This window comes from Accipiter gentilis, chromosome 8, assembly GCF_929443795.1.
Source record: "Accipiter gentilis chromosome 8, bAccGen1.1, whole genome shotgun sequence".
Taxonomy (NCBI): Eukaryota; Metazoa; Chordata; class Aves; order Accipitriformes; family Accipitridae; genus Astur; species Astur gentilis.
In genome coordinates this window covers 35,057,880-35,081,372 of record NC_064887.1, presented here as the reverse complement: position 1 = coordinate 35,081,372, position 23,493 = coordinate 35,057,880, and the positions used below count along the sequence as shown (strand labels likewise).

The 23,493-nt window shown below is 52.8% G+C and overlaps 1 protein-coding gene across 3 annotated transcripts; it reads right to left on the bottom strand.

Moving 5' to 3' along the window:
- Positions 1–580: 580 nt before the first annotated feature.
- Positions 581–21,744, bottom strand: RGSL1 (regulator of G protein signaling like 1). 3 transcript variants are annotated; one of them, XM_049807389.1, is made up of 22 exons: positions 21,524–21,744; positions 20,577–20,659; positions 20,227–20,301; positions 19,318–19,447; positions 18,251–18,355; positions 17,752–17,913; positions 16,640–17,592; positions 15,998–16,060; positions 13,972–14,203; positions 13,196–13,303; positions 12,653–12,761; positions 11,117–11,310; positions 10,512–10,629; positions 9,894–9,990; positions 9,360–9,489; positions 8,141–8,321; positions 7,270–7,408; positions 6,507–6,631; positions 6,229–6,341; positions 3,574–3,669; positions 3,379–3,443; positions 581–3,143 (listed from the first exon to the last, which is right to left on the bottom strand). In XM_049807389.1, the coding sequence occupies exons 1-22, from the start codon at positions 21,534–21,536 to the stop codon at positions 3,051–3,053; spliced, it is 3,384 nt and encodes a 1,127-aa protein (XP_049663346.1). In that variant the 5' UTR covers positions 21,537–21,744; the 3' UTR covers positions 581–3,050. The 3 variants fall into 3 exon arrangements, with proteins under 3 accessions (XP_049663346.1, XP_049663347.1, XP_049663348.1); XM_049807390.1 differs by lacking the exons at positions 581–3,143; positions 3,379–3,443 and having other exon boundaries at positions 3,580–3,669; positions 6,507–6,551; XM_049807391.1 differs by lacking the exons at positions 581–3,143; positions 3,379–3,443; positions 3,574–3,669; positions 6,229–6,341 and having other exon boundaries at positions 6,544–6,736.
- Between the last annotated feature and the right edge of the window lie 1,749 nt (positions 21,745–23,493).

Here is a 23,493-nt window from a genome sequence, read left to right as displayed (position 1 = left end):
CCATATGAGTATTTGATGGGAAAAGATGTTAGGAAGTACTGAAGCCTTCCTGTCCTCGGAAGCAAGCTGTCTCTTGTGAAGTAATGGGCTGAATGGTGGGGTTTTTTACATTGTTTCTGTGGAGTCAGGGTGAGGATTTCATGGATGAGTTGAGGTGTGAAGAGGAACATCAATGCTTGCACGTGCGTGTTTGCGTACATGTAAAACTCTGGGAGTGGATGTGTTTGACCCATCTCCCCTACAATGGGTGGCTGCCAGAATGCATCATTGAGCCCCGCGCATCTGTTTAGCTGTGTGTGCTTATCGATGTATGTACCTGCAAACTAACAGGCATTGCTGTGTGTGAGTTGGGTTGCAGACTGCCATGCATGTGCTCATGGCTCATGAGGTCCATGTACCAGCCTGCATCAGTGGTTCTGGCTCAGAGAAAAGGCCCTTTTGATGGTCTTGGGAACCTTTTAAAATACATAAATGTAACAAGAAAGTGTGACTATGGAACTGTTGATGAGGTGCCATTAGAGAAAATGCAACCAGAAGAATGTTGACTCCTCTTGTGTCAATATTTTTATTTTTTCCTTTCTTCCCTGGTGTTTTTTTTTCTTGCTCACTGCGTCTTTCTCATGCCCAGAAAGCAGGACGACACCCAGAGATGCATGTCCAGGTCTCAGCAGCGTGGGGAGCAGGGGTGCTGTGGGGAGCACGGTGGCCCCATGCTGCAGCAGCACATTTCTGCTTTTGCACAAGGACAGGTGAGGCCGTGGGCTGGGCTCCTTCAGCCTCTTGTAAAATGCCACATTTCTGGCTTGCTTTGACCTTTGTGCCTTCTTGCATCGCTCTGCTGTTTTGCTAAAGGGCTGTGACTTAGCAGCCTTAAAAGGCTGTGGAATGGCCTTCCTGAAAGCGGAGAGCACTCAAGGATGTCCAGAGCAGAGCAATGATTAAACCCATGGAGGCTGGACTTGTCTCTCTGGGTCAATCGGGCCCCTGGGAAGAATTTCCAGGGAAGGCTTGTGTGGTCTGCAGGACCATGTCCTGCTTTCTGAGAAGCCAGAGGTGCCGGCAGGCTGGTGTCAGAGGAGAAACTTGACCCATGCACGGCATCTGCAAAGCTTCTCGCTCGCAGAACGTTAGGCCATGGGAAGAGAGGGGGGGATGCAGGGCTGGGACCGATGCTGGGGAAAACATCGAGCTGCCTCTCCCCCTCGCAGGGCTGGGGAGGATGGGCGAGCGTTGAGCGAGAAGCCGGGCAGGATGGAGAACCAGTGGCAAGGACAGCTGGACGGTATTGCAGCTGGCTGGTATGGCAGCTCCTGGTGTCGCAGCCTGGGGAAAAAGGTGTCCTGGAGAGCCAGGGGCAGAGCCAGCTGCCAGAGTTAGTGCTGCTTGATGTGCTGGTGGCTCCCAGCATCCGTGCCCATCTGGGAGGTGCTGCTTGCCTTCGCCTTGTACAGGCAGGCTTGCAGACCATGCATACTGCCCAAGGGCATGCTGATTTGGTCCTACACACTTCGCTCCCCTGCTGTCATGCCTGTACATTGTGTGTTTGCTGTGCCTCTGCCTTTTTCCTCTGTTCCTGCTGGGTGACCCCGGGGGCAGCTGGCTCAACCCAGTGTGATGGGATCAGGTGCTCCCCATCCAGTCACTTGCGTACTGGGGACACTGTTGTGTGCACAGGGATGGATGGCCCCAGGTCAATGGGTCTCATTTGCTGCACTGGGAAAAAAAACCCCAACCCAAAGTCCGCAGAAACAGTGGCACTCTTAACTGTGGTTTTGCTGTGTTGAGCTTCAGGCACATTTGTGAAGCCTTCTAGGGACCAGGGTCAGCTGGGATCAGGCTGCAGAGCCTGAACTGTTAGTGAAAAGCACACAGAAATGCAGGTAGGTTTGGGGGCTGAAAGCTTTTGGGGCAAAATCAAGTTACAGCACAAGGGAAATCTTGAGGAGCTGGTCACAGTTCGGGTTGTAGGAGTGGCATCAGCTTCCTAAGTCCTTCATTTATAGAAATATTTTTCGACTTTGGGTTTGTTTGGTTTTTTTGATCCTCCAGAAGCAAAGTGTTGATAATCCTAACTGACAAATATGAAACATGTCATCATCTGCCTTAAATGCACCTGTGTTATTCCCTGGATGCAGTCTTCTAGGATCTGAGGGTTAAGAAGTAGCTAAAAATAGCTCAAAATTACAAAGCTGAGAGCTTGCAAGGGAGCTGTCAGAGGCAAGGTGCGATAAAGGTCATGGTTATTTCTTCGTGAGGTCAAATGAACATCTGTGTTTTCTGCAGCTTCCTGGTGACTGGGCAAAGCCACTCCAACTCAGTTTGACCTGGGGAAAATGAAGGTCTTTGATATGATTTGGTTAGTGCTTTGTAAACACACTGGCTTTAAAAAAAAAACACACCCAGGCCCCAAGTCAGGCACGAGCTGATTTTGATTGGAAAATCAGAAAGGCTTTGGCAAGACAGGCACCATCTCACCACCCAGGGACAGCTGAGTAGTAAACCAGGTGGGCCCTCTTAGCCTTGCCACCCACAGGAGGTATTTAATTTGTGTGGAAATTGTGGAGGAGTGAGAAGCTGGGAGAAGGCTGTAAGCTGTGCTGAGGAAAGCAATCTTTGTCTTTGGTGAGAAGCGTGGCTCGCTGCGCAGCAGGGCTGGAGCAGCTCCTAGGGTTGGGTGGTCTTTGAGGAGCTCCTTCCTTGGGCAAAGTATTTACTGTTGACTGCCTTGTGGCTTTAAGCACCTTCCAAATTCCTTGGGAATGACATCAAAGGTGGTGTCGTGCTGTGCAACCAGTGTGATATTTATGCTGTTACTGGGTCCCAGCTATGGGCAATGCAGTCTTTTACAGATACATATAAGGAAGGAGACTGGTGTGTGGACAAGGATATCTCCTCGGGTGGAAACATGTGTCGTGGCATGTCCCTGCTGTAGTTGCAGAGGTGCAAGCTGCTGTGCTATGTTACCATGCAGGCTGGAGGATGCTGTGAGTTGCTTTATTTTTAGGTGTTACTGCTGATTAAGTGCAAACTACGCAGTGTGTCTGGGCTGCTCAGCTTCCTTGGGGCACACCCCTGTCCTGCTTGGTGTGGACAGTGTTTTGGGAGGTCTGTTTTTCCTCAGAGGTCTGTCCTTTCCTCAGTGCCTGCAGGGAGGGGAGAGATGTTGCATCAGTGGCCACTGCTGATGGAGGCAGGGTGCGAGTGGTCAGGGATGAACGACACAGCTGTGTGCTCCCCGGGGGATGTTCAGGGCATGGAGAGGTGCAACAGCTGGGGATTTTCTGTGCGTGTTACTGCAGATGGTGGGGGTGACCAGCATGCTGCACAGACCCACCCAGTTGCCCTTTGGGCTTTAAGACTGCCTCTGTGACCACTTACCTGCTCTGCAGGACCAGAGGCAGACTTGCTGAATGAGAGCCTTTTCTCAAGACTTTGATCTGAATCTGAGAAAAACAACACGCACAAACTTCCCATCATGGACTGAAGCAGGGAGCCCTAAATTTAGCCCAGCTCCCATCCTGGCAGCTGGAGCTCCCCTTGAGAGCAGGAATGCTCCTTTCAGCATTGGCTCACCTTTTTGCTCTTCCAGTGGCTCCATTTTCTTCTGGGCCTGGGGCAGCAGGATCTGGACCCCTTTCAGGAGCGTGAAGACAATGACGGTGTGATGGCCTGGTGAGGGAGAAGAGATGAAGCAGTACTGTGAGGCAAGCATGCTGATGGCAAATGAGGGAGGACAGCAGGATGCCTTGTTCCCTTTGAATCCCATGGGGCTTGTACGGAGTCAAGGAAAGGTGGTTGAGCAAGGACATGAGTTACCCAGGTCTCCTTGACTGCAAAGCTGTTTGGGGGCTGCGGGGCAGGGGTGACATCTCCCACCCTGGCTTTGCTGCAGGGTTGAGGTGTCCTGGGTGGCAGACGGGAGGTTTGTGAGGAAATGGCATTTGGAGAGATGGGGACAGGCGTGTGCACAGCTGCCCCCACGCACAGATGTGCTCTCAGCTTTGTGCCCGCATGGGTGGCTTCTCCCAAGAGGAGCCCCGTGTTCATGCCCATGAAGTGGGGTGCAGGCAGTATGTCCAGTCTCAGCAGGACCGGCCCCTCTGCTTCGTGTAAAGGCACAGACAGTCCCACAGTGACGCCTGGTGATGGGAGATGGATTCATAGCTGGCACCTTCCCAGCCGTGCATGCACCGCGTCTGCGTGAAGCAGCAACCCTCAAAATAAAAGCAAGATGTGGGCGATAGGAGGTTTTCTCTGGAATTACAAGTATTTTTCCCTAGCAATTTTAGTGCCTTTTAAAGACAACATAACCGATTTTTTTCCCAGCTGAAAAGCAAGCTCTTTATCTGAAGTTCAGAAAATCGAGATCCTTAGATAAAGGTCATTGGTGAAAGTGTGATAAGGTGCAGAAAGTGTCCCGAGCAAGAGGTGGCACTGGCATTAGCGCAGTCAAGAAACAGCAGCTACTTTTGGGTTGCACGCTGATTTGGTTTGCTCCTCTCTGACAGTCAGGGTGCTGCAGTCGGGTGCCTGTGGGTTGGCAGGTGACGCAGAGCAGGAGCCAGCCTGCGCTGCACCCTGCGGGTACAGCTCTGCCCTACCAAGGCATGATGGCATCTGCCCTTCCTACTCAACCAGGCTGAATGTGCCAGCCATGCAGGCTAGGACAGGAGAAATGAGACAGATCTGAGAGATCACACATCGCTTCCCAAGACACCCAAGCTGAGGGATTTTATCTGCCCAGCTCTGGTTATTTGTCCCTGTGGGGTGCTACAAGGAGCTGTGGCTTGGGGACAATCGTCCCAGGGACAATCACTGCAGGATTAATGTCCATGTGAGAAAGGGCACAGTCTTTTCTACATGTCCCCAGCTGTCTCTCCAGAGCAGTTTCTCAGTGCATTCACTTTCTGAGGCTCTGCGTAGTTAAATATGGGCTGCGCTGCTTGGGCAGCGGGTGAGATTGTCCTAACCCTTGCAACAGTTTGCACTGATTAAATGTCTGTCTCTCCCCACCGGTTTCCTGAAGACCTTGGCAAACATGTGTCTCTGTCCCAGATAACACAGCAGGTAGCTCCTGTGTAACACAACGCTTCTGGCTTGGCACTAGCTGGGAATACATGTGCGATGGGTTGGGTTTTGTCTGGTTTTCCTGGTGCCAATAGGTTTTGCATTAAAACAGCTACCTTTGAGAAGATCGTAGAAGTGCAGTGAGGCTCTGTAACAAGGTGGAGACTCAAGCTGAACATTGCCTGTTATCCAGGGGAATACCCAAGGTGTGGGGTAGTTTGAGCTAATAGACGTGGCTTGGCAGTCCTGGAGCACACCAGCATGGGGGTCTGTTACCCTGGCTTGGCTGCAGAGCGGTAGCTCAAGCACCTGCCTGTAGGTATCAAAATCCTATAACTGCTGGTTTTTAAGCAGAACTTGACAGTGATAAATGACAGGGAGCAGAACACCGGCTTCTGGCACCCACTCGACCATCAAAGCAAGATTAGTATGTGCCTATTTTGGTTTCCCCTTTAATCAAAAATCAATTAGACAATTTCCAAATGAATATTCAGTCAAGGAGCCAGGTTGTCAGGTAGACTGACAGCACTCAGCACTACTTCCTTTGTGTTTTCCAGTTTAGAGTTATTCAGGGTATTGAAACTGAACAAGTGGATGAGGAGGGAAGAATACCTCTCTCTTTCCCCAGATGTGTCCCATTGAATGTCTCCTCAAATCCTGATGAAGCTTATTCTCCATTCCAGATGCTCAAAGCATTCTCTATGTAATGCCACTGAGCCTGCTGTTTGGCTGCATGGTTCTTCTCCTTTTCCTGCTCCCATCTGACTTGCAACCCAAAAGATTAGTTGCTTTATTTCTGTTTTAGGATGTGTGCAAAAGTATTTTTAACATGTTTATCAAAGTACACAAGAGTTATGCAACAGCTCTTTGCTCACGAAGTCTCTGCACCCACTTCCCTATTTCCCAAAGAAATTTCTAAAAACCCACTGGGCAATTTTGACTGAATTTGATGGAAAGGAATGATTCAGAGATGCTTCATTTTCCAACAGGCCTGCACCACATAAATCCTCAAAGCTGTGTGAAATGGCTGTCTGAAGGAAGGAGTTTGGCTCTTTTAAGGGGAACCCCTTGGGACACCAAAACCCCAGATCTGGACATCTCTGCATTGGAAGAACAAGACTGAGGACAAATGTGGACCAGGAAGACAGGCATTCAGCTTACTTGGACTGTAGATGTCAGATGATTCAGAGGAGGTTTTTGCACTGGGCGAAGTGATTGGCACCCTGTCCTTCGCAGAGACCCGAAAGCTCCTCATCACCTTCCAGGTGCAGAACCTGTATGAGAAATACTGAAGACAGCAAACCTCCAAGCAGACATCTACAGCTGAGCTCTTGGGGGATGTCTTGTCTGCATTTTCATCATGTCAGAGGAACAGGTGGCTGGAGAAAAAGGCTGGCATCCACAGAGCCTCACCACCTTGGGAGGGAGGGTATAGGTACCTTCTCCAGAAGTGCATCAGGGTGGGGAAGATGATGACCTTGGCCCTGTGGTAGAGGACACGGTTCAATAGCCCCTTAGAAGATAAACTCCAGATTAAATCTCTCTCTTCTTCAGAGATGTTTACCTGGCCACAGAAGAGACCTTGCTTAACCAAAGCAGCTTGTGGTGCTCCTGATGGGCCCTAGAGGCATGATTCTCTCCCTGACCCCACCTTGCATTTCAGCAGTCTCTAAGAAGAAATACTAGTTACATCCTGGCTGCCTGTCCCAGATACAAGGGCAGGATCCCCCCTGGATTTCTGTGGAAAGCACTGTGCTGTGCTTTCCAAAGGGAAGAGAGGCAGAGCCATGGCTACTGCAAGGGGAAGAAGTGGGTGCAGTGGGGAGGTGATGGTGGTGACGTTGACCTCTGGAGAGTGAAAGGACTGAATTGGTGGCGTGCAGCACTCATCCTGGTGCTGCAGCCCTGGCACTTCTCCAGCAGGTAGGGGATTTCACCATCTCCTTGTCCACACGCTTGTCCTCAAACTATCCCAGTCAAGTGCTAGCGTGGGTCTGGTGGTGGATCCGTCCCATGGAGCCCAAGTGGAGGTCCCAAGCTCCAGAGCACACTCTGAAGCTTCAGAGCATGTTTTGCTGGAGCAGATGCAGACCTCTGCCTGGTTCCCCTTTCCCCACAACCGCTTGCAGCTGCGATGCAATGGTCTTGAGCAATGAGCAGACAGCAGCCTTCAGCCTTCCTGGGTGGGTCCCAGGATCTTACCCGCAGTTTGGGAGGAATATCAGAGTTCAGGAAGAGTTTGCTGATGATGGCGACTTTCCTTTTGAGAAAAGCAACTTCCTTTTCTGATTGCATGTTGCGGGCTGCCAGAGCTTCAACTGAATCAGCCAGCCTGGAAAACCTGCAGAGGCATGTGGGGTCTTGCTCTGAGACAAGTGCTCTTGACTGCTAGGCAAAACAGTTTTGTTCTTGCTTAGCTTTGTATTTACTGGGCCAGAAAAAGCAATCCACAAGGTGTGGGACAGTGAAACAGGAGGGATGAAAAGCCAGTTCCCTCTTTTACCACCCTTGTGGTCACGATGTTCACCGGGGGATGTGATGTTTGCCCTCCTTCAGAAAAAGAGGGGAATCAAAACCTGCTCTTGTGCGTGGGGGGGTGCGCTGACTGCAGGGCTGTTGCCCGTTGGCCAGGGCTTGCCCTTACAGGTTTGTCAGGGAACTGGACAAAGTCAATGGAGAAATGCCACAACAGGCACGTCAAGAAAGGTGCAGGCAAAATGTTAGATTGCTTGGGACTATCAAACCAAAAGTACTTCCAGGATACCCAAACAGGAACCCTGAGCCAGGGGACTTCTGGCTGAAATGGAGGCTTTTGGGGGCTCCATGAGTAGATTTAGATGTAGACTGCTATGGGGTGAGACTTTGGTTGTGTCGTACGACACCCGGATACCAGCCTTGCACGGAGGTCCTGATAGGAGTTTAGGGGTGGCAGCACGGACCTTAGGATGTGCTAATGAATCCATGGACCAGGCTTTATCTGCTGCTGAGAGATGGGCACTACCTGCTGGATGCGTTTGGGCCAGAGCCAAGGGAGACTGGTAGTATCTGAGCACCTGGTGGAAAGGGAACTTACTTGTCGATCTCCAGATAAAACCGGAGGTCATCGACGAGGAAGTTGACAGTAATGAGCTGGTTGTTAAACAGGCGGCGTTTCACTAGTACCCCCTCCTTGTCTGGTGGGGTGCTGGTAGAGGCCGTGTGGGAGCGGCAAGTGCTCACGGTGCTGCTGCTCTGCGTTGAGCTGATGGGCAAGTCTGAAAGAGGGGAAGAGCTGTTGTGTCCTGCTTCTCCCAGCACTGGGTTTGAGGCCAGCTGGGCATCTGATGCTGAGCTATACGCTGCTCCTTCACCTCACCTGTGCTTGCTTTACCGGCATGCAAGTAATTTGCTGAGGGTCATTCTACCTACGTGGCCTACAGCCTTCCTGCAGCCAGGCTCTCCAGGGAATTCAGACCCATCCAGTGTGCAGCCTTCCCTCTAGCTTAGTAACCTCCTCCATCCATCCTCCTCTTTGCACCCATGGAGTGCTAATGTTCGTTGTTTTCATAGGGGATGGCCACACTGCACTAGTTCAAAAGTCTGCTGGTCTGTCTAGCTGTTATCCTGTCTCTGATAGAGGCCACAAGAAGATAACTAGGGAGAAGGAAAGGTGAAAACCTGTGTTACTTCCCCCATATACAATATTCTCCAGCTTTCATAATTTTTATTTCCAGGGACTTCTTGATCTAGATAGGGCTTCTGTGTATTTAGCGATTTCAGTAGATTCCTTTTCTAACTGCTTTTCCAGCCTTCACTCGAACCTGTGTGTAAACTTTCAGGATGGACATCCTTTGGCAAAGCACTCTGTAGGCCAGCTCCCTGTTTCATAGAAAACAATTTCCTTTTGTTTATTTTTTGGCCTGTGTCACCTTATCTTCATGTAGTGCTTCCTGTTTTTCATGGAAGAGTTGCAAACTTGCATATACATTATTGCTTGAGGATGCAACAGCATCATGGGGCACCCACATCAGAAAATCAGATGTTGCATGAATGCGTATGTGCGCAAGTTGCCTGTACAAAATTCTGGACCTCGTCTCCTGACTCCAGTGCCTAAGTGCACAGATTTCTGCACAGCAATATCTGGCATCCTGAGATAACTGCTCTTCTGGCTCTTTATATGCCTCCAGGAGAGAAAAGTAGGTCATCATATGGGGATGGGAGATGAGCCACAGGTTTCCCCCATTTACTTTTCTGCCTACACCCAGGACTGTCTTGGGGAGGGAGGAGAGAGGGTGGCAGGAGTCTAGCCATACTTTCCTCCTCATTTCCTAGTTCCCGACGGAGAAAGTCCTCAAACTCCGCACGGCATTTGTCATTGCCCATCTCTCTCCGGAACTTGCAGATGCTCTTGACCACGTCGCGAATGGCATACCAGGCCCACCGCTGCGGACACATGGCACAGCTCGCTGCAGTGATAGGGCTTGCTCCCAGACAGAGCCCTCCCTTTTGGACCTACCACTGTGAGCTGGACAACCGGAGCCCAGCCTTGGCAATGGGATTTGTGACCCAGCCATCATCTTTGCTTTCCAGTATTTCTTGGTTTCACTAGTGGCTATAGGTGATAGTGTGAATCACTTGGCCAGTCCTGAGCAAATCTGGTGGAGTCCATATGCAGCAGGACTCCAGAGCCGTTAGGAGTGAGGCTTTACCTACCAGCTGCCTTTTGCAACTATCCAAGTCTGACCCTCTCACCCCATTTACATGAGCACCGCTTGACCGGCACCATCTCCTCTCTTTCTTGCCCAGACAATATCCTCAGCCTGCCAGCAGAGAGGGTCTTTCCTTACCAGCTTGTCTGTTATGAAGTTCCTCATCCCATGCTGCAAACAAAGGTTAGACTTGTGCGTATCGCTTGGGGGGAACAGGTCCTGGTACTCTTTAAACCTGCCAGATGGGAGATCAGAGAGAGAGAGAGCATCAAGGGCAGCCAGACTCATGAGGAGTGGTTTGGTGGGAGGGTAGCTAAGTGGGGGGAGCAGCTGACAGGGCTAGCCCTGGGGTTTGGGGTCCCACTGGACTTCTGCTCCTAGAGGAGGTTGGAGAATGGTACAGGGGCCTGGATTCCCTCCCTTGGGCTCTGTTCTTGCATGTAGCAGGCTTGGGAGTGTCTGTCCTGCTTATCTGCAGCATGTTTCCTCTTCCGAAAGTCCAGCACCCTGCAAGCCCAGCAGTGATTTGGTCCCCACGGGACCTGCCAGCCTTGTACAGGTAAATGCATCAGCAGCTGCAACAGCACTTTTGCTGGGGTGAGGGTCTGCCTGGGATTTTGACGCACCAGCTGGTAGTTCATAGGGAAATATGTTTGTAGCAGTTGCTGCTTGTCACCTTGGGATGGGATGGATGTTGGGAACGATGTGCTTGCATAACCACTGGGCTTAAGGAACCAGCTTGACTCGGGTGCTCACCATCGTTTTTCCATTGCTTTCTGGACAAAGATCTGTGCTGTCATCAACATCAAGGGGCTGACTGTTTCAGCCTCATTTATTTCTTTGATGATAGAAGTGTGGCAATCCAGCTGTTCCTCTGGAAGAGAAGTGCAGTCACTGCGTGCCCCTGCCAGCCACCCCCGAACCACCATGACATCTCTTCCTACCCTCACATCTGCACGTGGCACCCTGTCCCATGTCTGCCTGCCCTGTCTTCTGTTTGCTGAATTTGGCTGTCTTATCCCTTTTCCTTTCTATACTGTGCTAATTGCGTACTTTGGGAGTGAAGCTGTGACACTAAGAGCATCTAAAGAAGACAAGATAGGGAAAAGCTATTTCTGCCACTGCAGGAATTGCATGTTGCAGGTCTTGGTCCATAGATCCTGCCAAAGAAGTAGACCACCTTCCTGGAAATATAAGTGGCAGTGGAACACCTCGGCAAATAAATGCCTCACTGGATAGGAAAGGAGAATTGGCAGGTCCCTGCAAGAGGATATAAAATCTGCAACCAGCACCCAGCTCAGGGAAAATAGGCTTACATCATGAATAGAGTAAAGGTAAAGTGCAGGTTGGGAAGGTCCTACCAGCTGGGATTTCGGCATGGAAATAATTTCTGATAATGCTGTTAATGAGGAAGCTCTTCGTCTTGGGGTTGGTCTCTGCAACTAGCCTCTCCACGGCCATCCAGAAACGCAGTGGTTCATCTGCATTGCGCTCCTTGAGGAACTGCTTGAAGAACTGCAGGTGGGCAGGGTTGTGCAGTACTTTCATGAAGTGCCTGTAGAGGAGGAGACACCAGGGGATATGATCTCTGTGCCGCCAGTGACCTGGAAAATAGCCAGGACCTCTGTGTTTGCTTCTCCAATGAGAGAGAGACACCTGAAGAAGAGCTAGAAATGTGTGGATGAGTGGTGCATGGGATCCATGAAACAGATGGGCCAGTAAAGGTACTGGTGGAGCACAGCCTCCCTTGTCTATCTTGCCCATAGAATCATTTAGATTGGAAAAGACCTTTAAGATCATCATCCACTGAACCATTGGGAATCCAGGTTGGATTCTCCTGACAAACTGTTTCTTTTCTGCCATAGGTGTACCTGCCCAGCAGCTTCGCTGCCATGTATCCAAAGGAACTGGTCTCAGCCTGAAGAGGAGGCTTCACCCAGGGAGTCAAGGAGAAGGCAGGACTTTGGGTCTGTGGTGGAGACCTCAGAACCTGCAAATGGACTGGGCAGCCCTGCAGACACCAGGGGAGGGAGGCAGGTAAGGATGGGGCACCTGGAAGGACTGGTGGGAGAAGGAGGTAATGCTGTCCCCTCTGGCACTTGCTGAGAATAAACAATAATTTGCCACTGGATGGCAGAGGACTTCATGCGTTTGGCCATGGAGAGGGTGTTCTGGAGTGGAAAAACCTTGCCACTTGCAACTGGCAAATCAGGACGTTATTGAGAGATGTAAAGCCAGAGGACAGCTACATTGAAAAAAATCAGCAGAGCTTTGGAAAACTAGAGCTGGGAGTGGGCTGGGATTTGGGGTCATTTATGAGGTTAGCAAGCCCTTATCTGAAGACCAGTGGACTGGGTCAAATAATTTCTTTGTTTAAGTGTGGCTCCTGAGACTGACTTTCACAATAAATGCTGCCCTTACTTGGGACTTGTGTCTTGGTTACCATTTATATCCCAATGTGGAGCTGCGAGGACTCATGTCTGGAGTATTCCCAGGAGGTGAGACATGAGCCGTATGGACATTCACACGGTCAGTGAGTACAGAGATCTAAGTGTGGTCACAGGGTGACTTTAAGTGTTTTTTCTGGGAATCTGAGAGCTGTCCAGCTGCAGTACAGGTGGCATGCCAGGGGGTGATTGAGGATGAAGTGCATGAGACATGCACAAGATGGGAGGAGTAAATCTGAACTATGGGGTTGGGAGCATGTTAAAGCATTTTTTTCCTTTCCCTGGTAACTCCACAGTTCAGACCCACAGGCCACCCATGCCTACATCTGAAAGGGCCTGACGATGAAGCAAGAAGCAGTGGCACTACAGGGAAGCACTGGGAAAAATCTTCTTCCTGAAAGAGTGGAAGTAGCAAAAAACAGCAAAGCCCTGTGCTGCAGGGTGCCAGACCTGGGTCTTCTAGATGGCTTCTCTACTGTAACAGTGGTGGACTTTGTCGTGCTTGATTTCGTTTTTCTCACAGGAACAGTCATCTTCTTTCTGTTCTCGGGTTCAACAGCTGTGGGGATAGAACAGGGTTGGCCCCTTCCTTAAGTGACAGCCAGAGCCTGCTCACAGGTGTCCTCAAGGCAAAGGAACCCAAAGAAACCCAAGCTGTCCCCAGAACCACCATGCTGATGTCTGGATGGTGAGCCCAGCTCAGGAGACACTGGGGTGCTGTGGGAACTCTGTGTGAATTGACCTCCTTGGCATCTGCTTCAAACTCTCCCACTCCCACCTTCCCTGGCTGGATTAACACCTCAAAACATATGCCTTTCAAAGGTGGCTAGGCCCCTCTCTCCTTCTGGAGACGTTCTACTGGATGATGGCATGCAAGCAAGGAAGATCAGTGCTTGTCCAGTCCCCTCAGGGTATGCTGGAGCACCTTCAAGGGTGTGAAGGTTAGGGGCCCAGCCACCCACCCTGCTTCTAGCCTGCTCAGACTGGACTCACCAGGTGATGGGCTTTTGAGACACAGAAGCTCATTTTCCTTGCTTGGGCTCTCCACAGCCAGCAAGGGTTTCTGAACAGCAAGCACATTTGTCGTCATCTTCTGGGAGTCTGCATCAGACAGAGAAGCCGGGTCAGATCCGATGTTTATTCTTCCTGGCTATGAGAGCCCTTCAGCACTTGCTCCGAGTGCTGTACTGTGACTGCTACCCACCTTTCCTTTCCCCTTCTCTGTCCTGTTCCCATGATCTACCTGTGACACTGCATTTCTCAGGTATGACCAAGGCCCCACAAGTTACCTAAGGGTTGCTACAGGTGACTGCTGTCACTCTCAGTGCACTGGCAGGTGCCCAGAAACTTGATGTCATTCTCAAAAGATCATGTGAGGAGAAAAATCTGAGATGTTACACCAGCATAGCCAGTCCCGGTGTCCACAGGAGAAGATCATGATGTGGAAGGGGTGTGACAGTGGCTGTTGCTGGCTGTGGGTTTCAGTCACTTCGCTGCAGCCAAGTCTGGTGACCCAGGCCAGTGCAGGGATGGGGCACCTGGTGCCTCTAGTACTGGCAGGAGGGAATTTGGCCCATAGGTCACTGCCAAAGCTTGGATTACAGCTCCTGGCTCCCAGTTACCCTGTCCCAACCCACTCCATGACGTCCACATGCTGTCAACAATATAGCAATGCACTACAGCCTTGACGAGGAGCAGTGGTCACCACAGATGCACAAAGCGTGCTTTATCAAAATGAGCCCTGGCAGAAATTCAGAGCCTCCACTTACCGGTCCTGCACAGGAGAGGTTCCACCTCTGCCTGGATGGAGCCCCCTTTCCGGAGGTCCCGAGTCGCAATTAATCGCCAGTGCTTGGAGGAGAGACCTTCCAAGTTCCTCGTGCCATGCAAGGCCTGGCTCAGCTTCAAGGATTTGTTTATTCGCTGGGACAGGAGGAAACATTCATCTTTCCCAACAGCATGGCCTTGCATCTTAGGCATCAGTTCATCACTCCGCAGAGACTACAGCAAGAAGAGCAGAGGGTGATTGCACAGAGCACATATCCCAGCTTAGGAGCTGCTCCAGCACTATGCCCGATAGGTTAGCTGCATGTTTTACTGTGCCTTAGAGTACAAACCTACCCAAGTTAGATCTCTGCTTTAGCTTTAAACCACCTGGAAGAAATCTACGTGAGCATGAAGCTCAGCATAGACCTTAAACCTACCCGTGCAGCTGCTTAAAGCTGGCTTACATCTGCCTGCAGCTGGGACGTACCGGGGACATGCAGCAGGTCCCCTGGGTAGTCCAGACAGCGGCTTGCCAGCAAAGGCAGCAGCTTTCCTGAAGAGGTCAACATCCACCCAGGAGGGCTGAAAAGAACCCTGAAGGTGTCCCCGGCAGACAGGTAACCTCGTGTGCCTTTTTGGTTGGCTGCTATCCCTGGGGCTGGCTCTGGCTGCTGCCCTGGGAGTGCTTCCCTCACCCCCCACAGAGACCCTTCCACAGATTTTAGCCCTCCCCAGGGGCAAGAAATTTGCACGACTCACCAACCAGCAGGGTCAGACTGGCTGGTTTCTGACCGAGATACATGCTGCTGAGAGCAAGCACCAAAAATAACCCTGTTAACTCCCAGAGCAGTTCCCCTGACATCAGTGCAGCAAGACCCGGGAGGAGTTTGGCTTAGGGGATGGTGCCCACAGAGAGCATGGCCTCGACGCCTGCTGAAGTGCTAATTGCACTCCCAGACCAGGTCTGTGCTCTGAGGGGTAATTTCCTTGACAAGAGACGCTTAAAAACCTGGGCAGCTAATTAACTTACAACCAAGAGCATTTAACGAATGCGGGTCAGGAGCTGCCAGCCGACTTTTCCAAAATGCTCAGCTCTCACTGACTGAGACACTGGCATCTCTGTGAGCCGGGTCATTGGGGACACAGCCTCTCCTTACCATTTCCAGGATCAGCTGCTGATTTTACATTGCGGTTTGGGGTAAAGCCTAACTGTTGAAGAACACCATCTGCAGTGAGCAAAATTGCCTGCATAGGTCGTGCAGGGACCCAAGCAGGTGGGATGCTCGGGGGTTTCTGTCTGCGAGGAAGTTTCCAGATATAAAGCTAGCAATTAGGGTGTTAATAAATGTGAGGTATTAGTGGGATTTCTGCTGCCAGGAGCGATAATAATCTGGGAAGATCAGTGCTTGTGTGACTCTGCTTTCTTAAATCATCCCTTTACACAGTGGAAAAAATATGTGGAAAACTTGAGTGTAGTTGAATCATAGGCTAAAAGGCTGCATGCCCTCTTCCCCCACTGTGCTGGCCAGGCACTCGTGCTGGGACAGGGACATATGCATGTGTGTCTGCACATGAGTCACATTAATGGCAGTATTCACTGTGGGCAAGGAAAAAAGGGGGAGTTAATTCCCAGAATTGTTTTGCCCATGAGGCAGTGCCTGCTGCTGGTGCACTGCCTGCAGCTGGTCTCACCCCCGCCTACCCTGGAAGACTGCATTTAGGTTTCTCCCTGCTTTTGGGCCGGGTCATGGCCCCTCTCAGGGGAGCTCTTGCAGGCCATGCCTGCAGTGCTGCTGACTTACGGGATGCTGCAGTGGAGGAGCTGAGGATTGTTGCTCCGGGCAGCTGGAGCAGGGCCGGCTCTGCCATATCACCCTGTGGCAGCGCTGGCTGGGGGACAGAGTGGGAGGCTGGACCGCTGCGGCTAATGCTAGGCTTCCCCTCCCTCCCTTTCTCCAACTTTTCACGTCCCCACTGTTGCCTGTGCGCCCCACGAGGATGCCCGTGTCCCCCATGTGTCCCTTTTACCATTGACTGGAGGAACGTCTTGTCATTGTCAGCCAGAAATTCTTCATAGAAGCTGCAGAGCACCTGAGGAGGAACAAAGGTGGGTTGTCCTCAGCCGGTGCTCCAGCAGCAACTGGCATCCCCCAGCCCTGCTGTACCCTGAGGTCACAGCCGTGACACCGTGGGCAGGTTACAGCTTGCTGAGATGCCCAGGACAGCTCTGCCAGGACCTGTACACCCAGGTTGGTCCATTGGGCTGCTCAGTGGCTTCCCAAGAAGGGCTTGGGCTGTAAATGTGTTTCACTCATGGTGCGTTGGAACCATCGACTCGTACGCAAAAGGATGGCCACTGCCCTGCCATCCCCTGGCCCTTGGCATGTGCACCTAACAACTGAGGTCACCAGCTGCTAAATGACTGCTCACCTCTGCTCCGCTGCCCAGCAAACCAGTGAGGATGCTCCTCTCCACTGGCCTGGCGCATCTTGGCCACTGGGTCCAGTGCAAGGTGGCTTGCGACTGTCAGTTTTCCCCTTCCTAGTCTTTTTTCAACTTCATTTTCCAAATACCTCAATTCTTAAACATGCCCACAGCCCTCATGGCAGCCCAGGGGTGCCAATGCCAGCTGTGCCTCCCGGCCTGACCACTGCCAGCACTGCTCTGTACCTTGCAAATCTCCTTCTGGGCTCTGAATATCCAGGGGGAGAATTCTCCAGACATCAGATGGTTCCGCAAGCTCCTGAGAGTCCTGGTCTCCAAGGGAAGCTGCTGGATGGTGTCCTCCTCCAGGAAGGTCTTGCATATCTTCTTCCCGATCATATGACGCAGGAAGAAACAGTTTTCTCTGCTGGGGTCCAGCACCACGGGCAGAAATTCCTCCAGATCATGCCACAGGTCCAGGAGATGAGTCTCCACAGGTCGGTCCTGGCACTTCAAGAAGTCCCTGAAGGGCCGACCTGCACAGGTGTCAGCACTAAGGGCCCAGGGAAGGAAACTCAGGGTCTTGACTGGCTTTTTCAGGGATGGCAGATGGACAAGGGGTGCAGAGGAATGCAAGTTAGAGAGGACTTTCTCTTCACAGAGGTCTTGCAGATGAAGGACCTGCTCTGCACTGGGTCCAGGTCTTTTGGGAGAGGCTGCTCCTCCTTTGCCTCGAAAGGCAGTGTTTGCAGGATGCTCTGAATGCTGAGTAATCAATCCCAAAGCATCCTTATCTGGACATGATTCCTTTGTGCTCCTAGCTGGCCCCGGCTGCACCTGAAAACTGGGCATCTTCATTTCTTGGGTGTCTCTTCCCTCCTTGACCAGAGTCCAGATCTCTGCTTTGGCCTTCTTGCTGCAGTAGGGCCCTGACAAACCCTGGCTCCTTTTAATATGCATCGTGAAGGGATTCTCTGAAAAGCCTGAGGGCTCCTGCGAGTTGGCCCGTAATAAACGCTCCTGATATTCCTGCAGCAGAGGCCAGCATGATTTCTCTTCCTCCATGCCCTTCTTGCAGTGGATGAAGAATTTAGGGAGCCAGTAACTCTGAATCATAAAGAGGGCCCGTTCCTGCATCTTGCTTAGGATGTCCCTCCTGGTGCTGATGGGCTGAATGTGCCTGGCTTTTGGCAGCAACCCTGAAAAAGATCCAGGGGATTACGATGGGGAGATGGCTCCGTGCAGACTGTTGCCTAGCCAAACAAAGCTGGTGATGGTATCCCATCTCCCTGGGAGCATCCTGGAAAGGCCACCTTTCTGGAAGGGCACTGCTCGTCTCCAACTCCCGTGTTTCTTACCAACGATGGTCCTGCAGAGAGTGACGACGCTGGAGCCTTGACGCAGGTGAGTGGCTTTCAGCCTGTGGAGCAAGGACATGTAGAGGTCCCTCTGCCTCGCATCTGACTCATCAAGCCCCAGGAGCCTTTCGGTGGCGAGCCAGAAGTTGGTCAGTTCTTCCCCTATGGATCAGATAAGGGATGGGAGTTGGAGGGAGTCCCCAAAAGCCCCACTGATGAACAAAGTAGCCTGTGTTTAAAAAAAAAAGAAGAAAGAAGGAAAGATCACCTGGATGAACTGAGGGAACAGTGTAGAGAAGAGCCAGGGCTATGCATCGACCTGGCATGCAGCACCCATGCTGGGGCTCTGCTGCTGGCTCATCTTCCAAAGCTCTATCTGGGGTCACAGTGTCTCCCATCCCACCAGTGCTTACCCATGCCCTCAGGTCTGTGCCGGTGTCCTGCCAGGTAGCTTGCCCTCAGCTGGCTGAGAAAGGGCTGCAGAGCACCCCATGCCCACCTGCTGTTCCTTGGATGAAGGCCCGAAAGTTCCACATGCCCTGGCTCCCGCTGATGCACTTCTCCAACAGCCACCGGTCACCACTTTGCCAGTTCAGCAGTTTTGCTGTCAGAGAGAGTGCAGAGCACAGCATTAGGGGTTGCGTGCAGGAGTGGTCCCCAAGAAAGCCCTCCAGACCCCGCCAGCCCACAGAGGCTGCTGGAGGGCAGCAGTGCTGTGAGCCAGGAGACCAGCAAATCGCACTGAAATGGGAGTTTCAGACAGGTTGTGGGATGCACGTGTGGTGTTTGCAAGGACAATCGGCTCATGTCGGTGATAGCGTGCCCAGTTATTGTGCCTCTTCCCCTTGCAAACATCCATCTTTTTTGCTTGAGTTTGGGGCTTGCCCTCAATCTCCTTCAGTTTGAGGATCAACCCAACTGGAGGAGCAGCAGCAATGCATTCAAAAATGGCACTGGAGCAAGCCTTGATGAATCGCTTATTTCTTCTGAAATTAAAATCTGCATACCTGCTGCCATAGCTTTCTTTCCAGTGGCCTTTCCTTGCCTTGACATGCAGGCTGACAAAGCAGTTGGCTGGGCTGACATGGCTCATTTTAGGGGTAAACGGAGCACAATTCAGACTTGCTGCCGGTAATGCAGACCATGGCATAGGCCTGTTTTCCCAGCATCAGACAAGGAGCGTATCACAATACAGTGTGATAGCTCTGGGCACCCTGCACAGCAGCAAACCTGAAACTCCAGGACCCCAGTTTCCTATGCCCGAGGATGCTCTCCAGCCCCGCTCCACCCCTGAACCACAAGGTAAACCCTGCTAAGCTGCTATTTCAGCTCAACTCCACAGAGGCAGCGAGCCCATACTAACAGAGCTGTGGGCTAAAGCCCCGCTCATCCTGTGGAAACCCTGGGCTCTGCGGCATACCTAAAAATGGGATGTGCAATGCCTTTTTAACCCGGAGCAGAGGCATGACCCGCTGGGCAGGCACCAGGCGGTGACAGCCCTGGCAAGAGGAAGCCCTGCTGCAGCGACGAAGCCGCTCCGATTTCCTCCATGCCGCGATGACTCACCTGCTTCCCCCGACCGAATGAAACCCAGGAGCTTCTGGCAGAGGACAAGGTGGAGGCACAGGCTGGATCTGCAGAAGTGAGGCAGCCGGTGCTTTTCCAGCCAAGCCAGTAACGCCGCGGGGCCGGGTTCCTGCATTGCAACCCCCGTGCCCAAGAAGAGGATTAGGCTGTGAGCAAGGAGCCGTCTCTTGCCTGGGGATTAGGGTGAGTAACGGGCCCTGCTACGGGGGGAAGGAGGCTGGGGAAGGCTCCCTGTTGCTAGACAGCGATGCAAGCCGTCCCCGTGCTGAGAAAGAAGGGGAATACTTGAGCTACAGCCCCTGCCCGCATCCCCACGAGCTCTGCCTGCAAACCTGGGAGACCCAGTGCTGTGTGGCTGCCTGCAAAGCTGCCTCCCCTCGCAGCCTGCCTGCTTTCCGCCAGCCCAGACAGGAAGGCACGGCATCTTTCCGGCAGCGCCGAGAGGAGCAGGTTCCCTTTTGCTATGGGACCTGAGCACCGCAAACGGCGCTCGTGGCTCTGGGGAAGGGGGATGTCCATGGGGAGGACTGAGCCAGTTGGAGGATCAACAGGACTTCACTCCTGGTGAATGCAGGAGGAATACAGGACACCAGGGGCTGACGTTCGTGTCTTCCTTCTCTGCCACCACACATGCTCTCCTTAACTCCAGCTATCGATGTTTACTGAGGGCTGGATGGACCCCATAAGCTGCACCAGGACTTTAAATGGCTTATGCTTTTCCCAGGGCTTAAAAGCAAAATGACGCCTGGGTTTGACATAATCCCCTGGCTGCACGAACAGGAAAGACAGAGTGGCCTAAGCAACGAGAAACCAGCTCCTTCCCTCCCCTGCCCTGTGCCCTTCCTCCCTCCTCCTCCTCCTCCTTCCTTGCAAGAGGCATTTTCTCACCAAGTGGCTTGGCAGCTCTGGCCAGAGGTCCCACTGGCCCATGCTGCTGAGGTAAATGGGTGTCTGGCCAAAAACCTGTATCAAAAGGAAAGGGGAGAGCTGAAAGAGATGGAGGGTGGCAGAGGAGCCCACAGCCCAGTGGTTCTAGTTAGCCCTCACTACGGAGAAGGGCATTGTCTTCCCTTTCAGACCTCTGTCTCCAAGCTGAGGTCCTCAGGTTTCCCTTATTTTCCAGCCTGAGCGGGGTGTATTCCCAATTATCCTGGGGGCCTCTAACACCACAGAAGTTGAAAGTTCACCCGAGAAGAGCTCAGAAACATCCCAGGCTTTATGGTGCAGAGTGGACTTACCGGAAGATTCAGAAATGTGTTGAAAAAATCAACAAAAACATCGTCTCTCAGCAGGAGCCCCATGTCCGTAGAGGCTATGGTTGCTACAGGGGGGAGAAAAGAAAGTTACCTGGGCTTTGTGTTGCCGAGTGTGATATAAATGTGAACTAAAAGATGAGTTTTGAGAGGGACAGCTCTAGAGGATGTGCGGTAGGGGCTTGTCCCATGCACACATGGGAGGATTGGGACATGGAACAGTCCATGAAATTAGGGTCCCAGTGCACCCATGTGCTTTGGGTGGGTGGTGGCACAGGGTGTTTGGAAAGGACCAGGTTCAGCTGCACACAGGAGCTGGAAAGTTTGAATGGCAGCTTCCTAAATAGCAAAGGTACATGGTTCATGGAGGCTAAGTACAAATGTGGTGGCATCTGTAGGGCAAGAGAAAGGAGATGCTGTGGCTGGAGGGAACAAGCTGTGCTCCTCCACTGTACCCAGACACCAGGCATAACCCTGCTATCACAGAGAGGAACCGCGTGCTGTGCTGTGGTGCTGCTGCTCCAGCCCCACTGCCCTGATGCCCTCTGAGTCCTCTTGCTCAGGTTCTGGTAGCAAATTCCCCCAAATGAGCAGGCACCATCAGGCTGGGAGCAGGTTGTGGCTTTGGGTAAAGTGACAGTAGCTGCAGACCTCCACCACATGCACCCAGGACATCAAGGCAGTGTGCTACTAGTGCCAACACCTCCCACTATCCTGTGAAGTTTTATTCATGTCTGAAAGATCTGGATGCAAGGGAGTGGGCTGGCATCAGCTAACTGATGGGTGGATGCCCTTGGAAATGTCTGCTTGTGTGAAGGCAGAGCTCTGTCACAAGGAGGACCCACATTTCAGAAGCCTAACGCTGCTTTTCACCCACTGTCCCCTTTGGGGTGTGCTTGGAGGGGCTGAAGCCTCCAGCAAAAGTAACTCACCAGTGGCCGTCATGTTGCCGTGTCCCGGGGATGTGTTCTGGAGTGCCACGCTGCTTGTGACATGCTTGTCCCGGCAAGTCCTTGGGGGGGCTGCAGGGCTCTTGGGCACTGCAGGGCTCTCGGCACCTCCCTCTTTGCTGTCCTTCAGGGAAATGTCACTTTTCTAATCACCAGCCCTGCAAACGCACTTGGGCAGTCCTGAAATGAAACCCTTCCCCTCTCCTCACTTGGGCAAACTTCTCGCCTTCAAACTAGGTTCTTGGTAGCACCTCGGCACCGTGTGCGGTTGTTGTCGGCACATCTGCTCAGGTGGTGATGGAAATTTCACAGGAGACCCTGCTACATCTGCCCCAGACAGAGCAACCGCAGATTTCTTATTAGCTGTCCTGCTTCATCAGGTCTGGGGCTGAGACCCAGTCTTGGAGACCCTCCAGTGAGAAGAGGAGAAAGAAAGAAGGAGCCACATCTCTCTCTTGCAGCAGTGACCTGTTTCCCTGGCAGGAGGGAGAGCCTGCTCCCCAGGTGGGTATTTGATCCCCCTGACCGTAATGCCGTGGTGTCAGACCTGGCAGGACTGCTAGTGCCCTCCAGGTTTTGGGCACCGTCATGCCCGGGGTCTCTGATGTGCCCTGTAGCAGAGAAGTGGGTCTGCTCGTCGGTGGGAGCGGAAAGGGTTTCGTGGCCTGTGGAAGGTGTGGAGCAGAGGTTTTGGGGCCTCTCCTGGCACTGGACATCTCTTCCGTGCTTGCCTAAGAGGGGGCCACAGCATAGGCTCTGTCAACCTTGCGTTTCTAAGAAGCCCTGAGCTTTCTCATTCCGGCCATTACCGCCACACAGTTGCGTTGCGTGTCGCGTCCCCTTCTGTGGCTGTGGCCGCGGTCCCCGTTCCTGTCGCCGGCCTGGGCAGGTTCAAACACACGTCCCCTGGTGCGCAGCCACCTCTGCGCAGAAGGGGGTCCCTGGCGCAGGCGGCGGTGGGGCAGGGCGGTGGGGACCCCCCGGGGTGCCCGCAGCGGGGTCACCTCGCGAGGTGGCGCTGTCAAATCAGGAATGTGAAGCTGTCCCCAGCGGCAACAGGGCTCAGCGCCTCAGCCGTGGGCTGGGGACTCCACAGCCGCCATGGAGTACGGGGACGACTCCTAATTAATCACCGGGCTGGTGCTGGCGACCCCCAGGGGGATAGTCCTGGGCTACCGGCACCGGTTCGCTCCGTCCCCCTGAGCGAGTGAGGGCGTTTCTTTTCCCGCAAGTGGGAAAACTGGTGCTACACCAGGCCAGGGGGGGACGCGACGGAGACCCGTGAAGGCGCGTTAGAGGTCACGGCCGAACCGTCCGTGCGTAAAGTGTGTGCCCTGGGGTGGTCACGTCCTGCCACGCTGCAAGGCACCGGCCACGCCGCCTTAGTTCGAGCGGTCGAAGCCGTTGGGTTTAACGGCCGCGGGTGGTGTGCGCGTCCTCGTGGGACGCACATCCTCGTGGAGACAACGAAGGGATGTCGTCCTTCGGGTGATGCTTTGCTTTTGGGCGGTGGGGGAAAGGACTGGCTTGTGCCCTGCTGCGGTGTGGCTTGGCAGTCCCTGCCCTGCGTTGGCCACCGCGGCGATGGCTCCGGGATGGGGCCGAGCACTGCCCCTTCCTTGGAGATGCACGCTCACCTTCTTTCGGTCACAGCCCGGGCACATCTGCTGGTCGCTATGCCAAAACCCAAACCGACATGGGGAAGGAGCAGCCATGAGCCTCAGAACATCTGCTTGTCCTAGTGGTGTCAGGGAGAGCTGCGGGAAGGAGTTATGGGAGACCCTGGGGAGGAGTAGCTCCGATCACAAATTCATAAGGATTTATGCTGCTAAGCCCAAGAGATGAGACAAGGGGTTAGGGATGAGCTGGCGTGGTGGCTGTCTCACACATGAAAGACTCAAAAGTCCTCAGGGAAAGGTTGCAACTGTCAAAAAAATATATTTTCCAGTTGG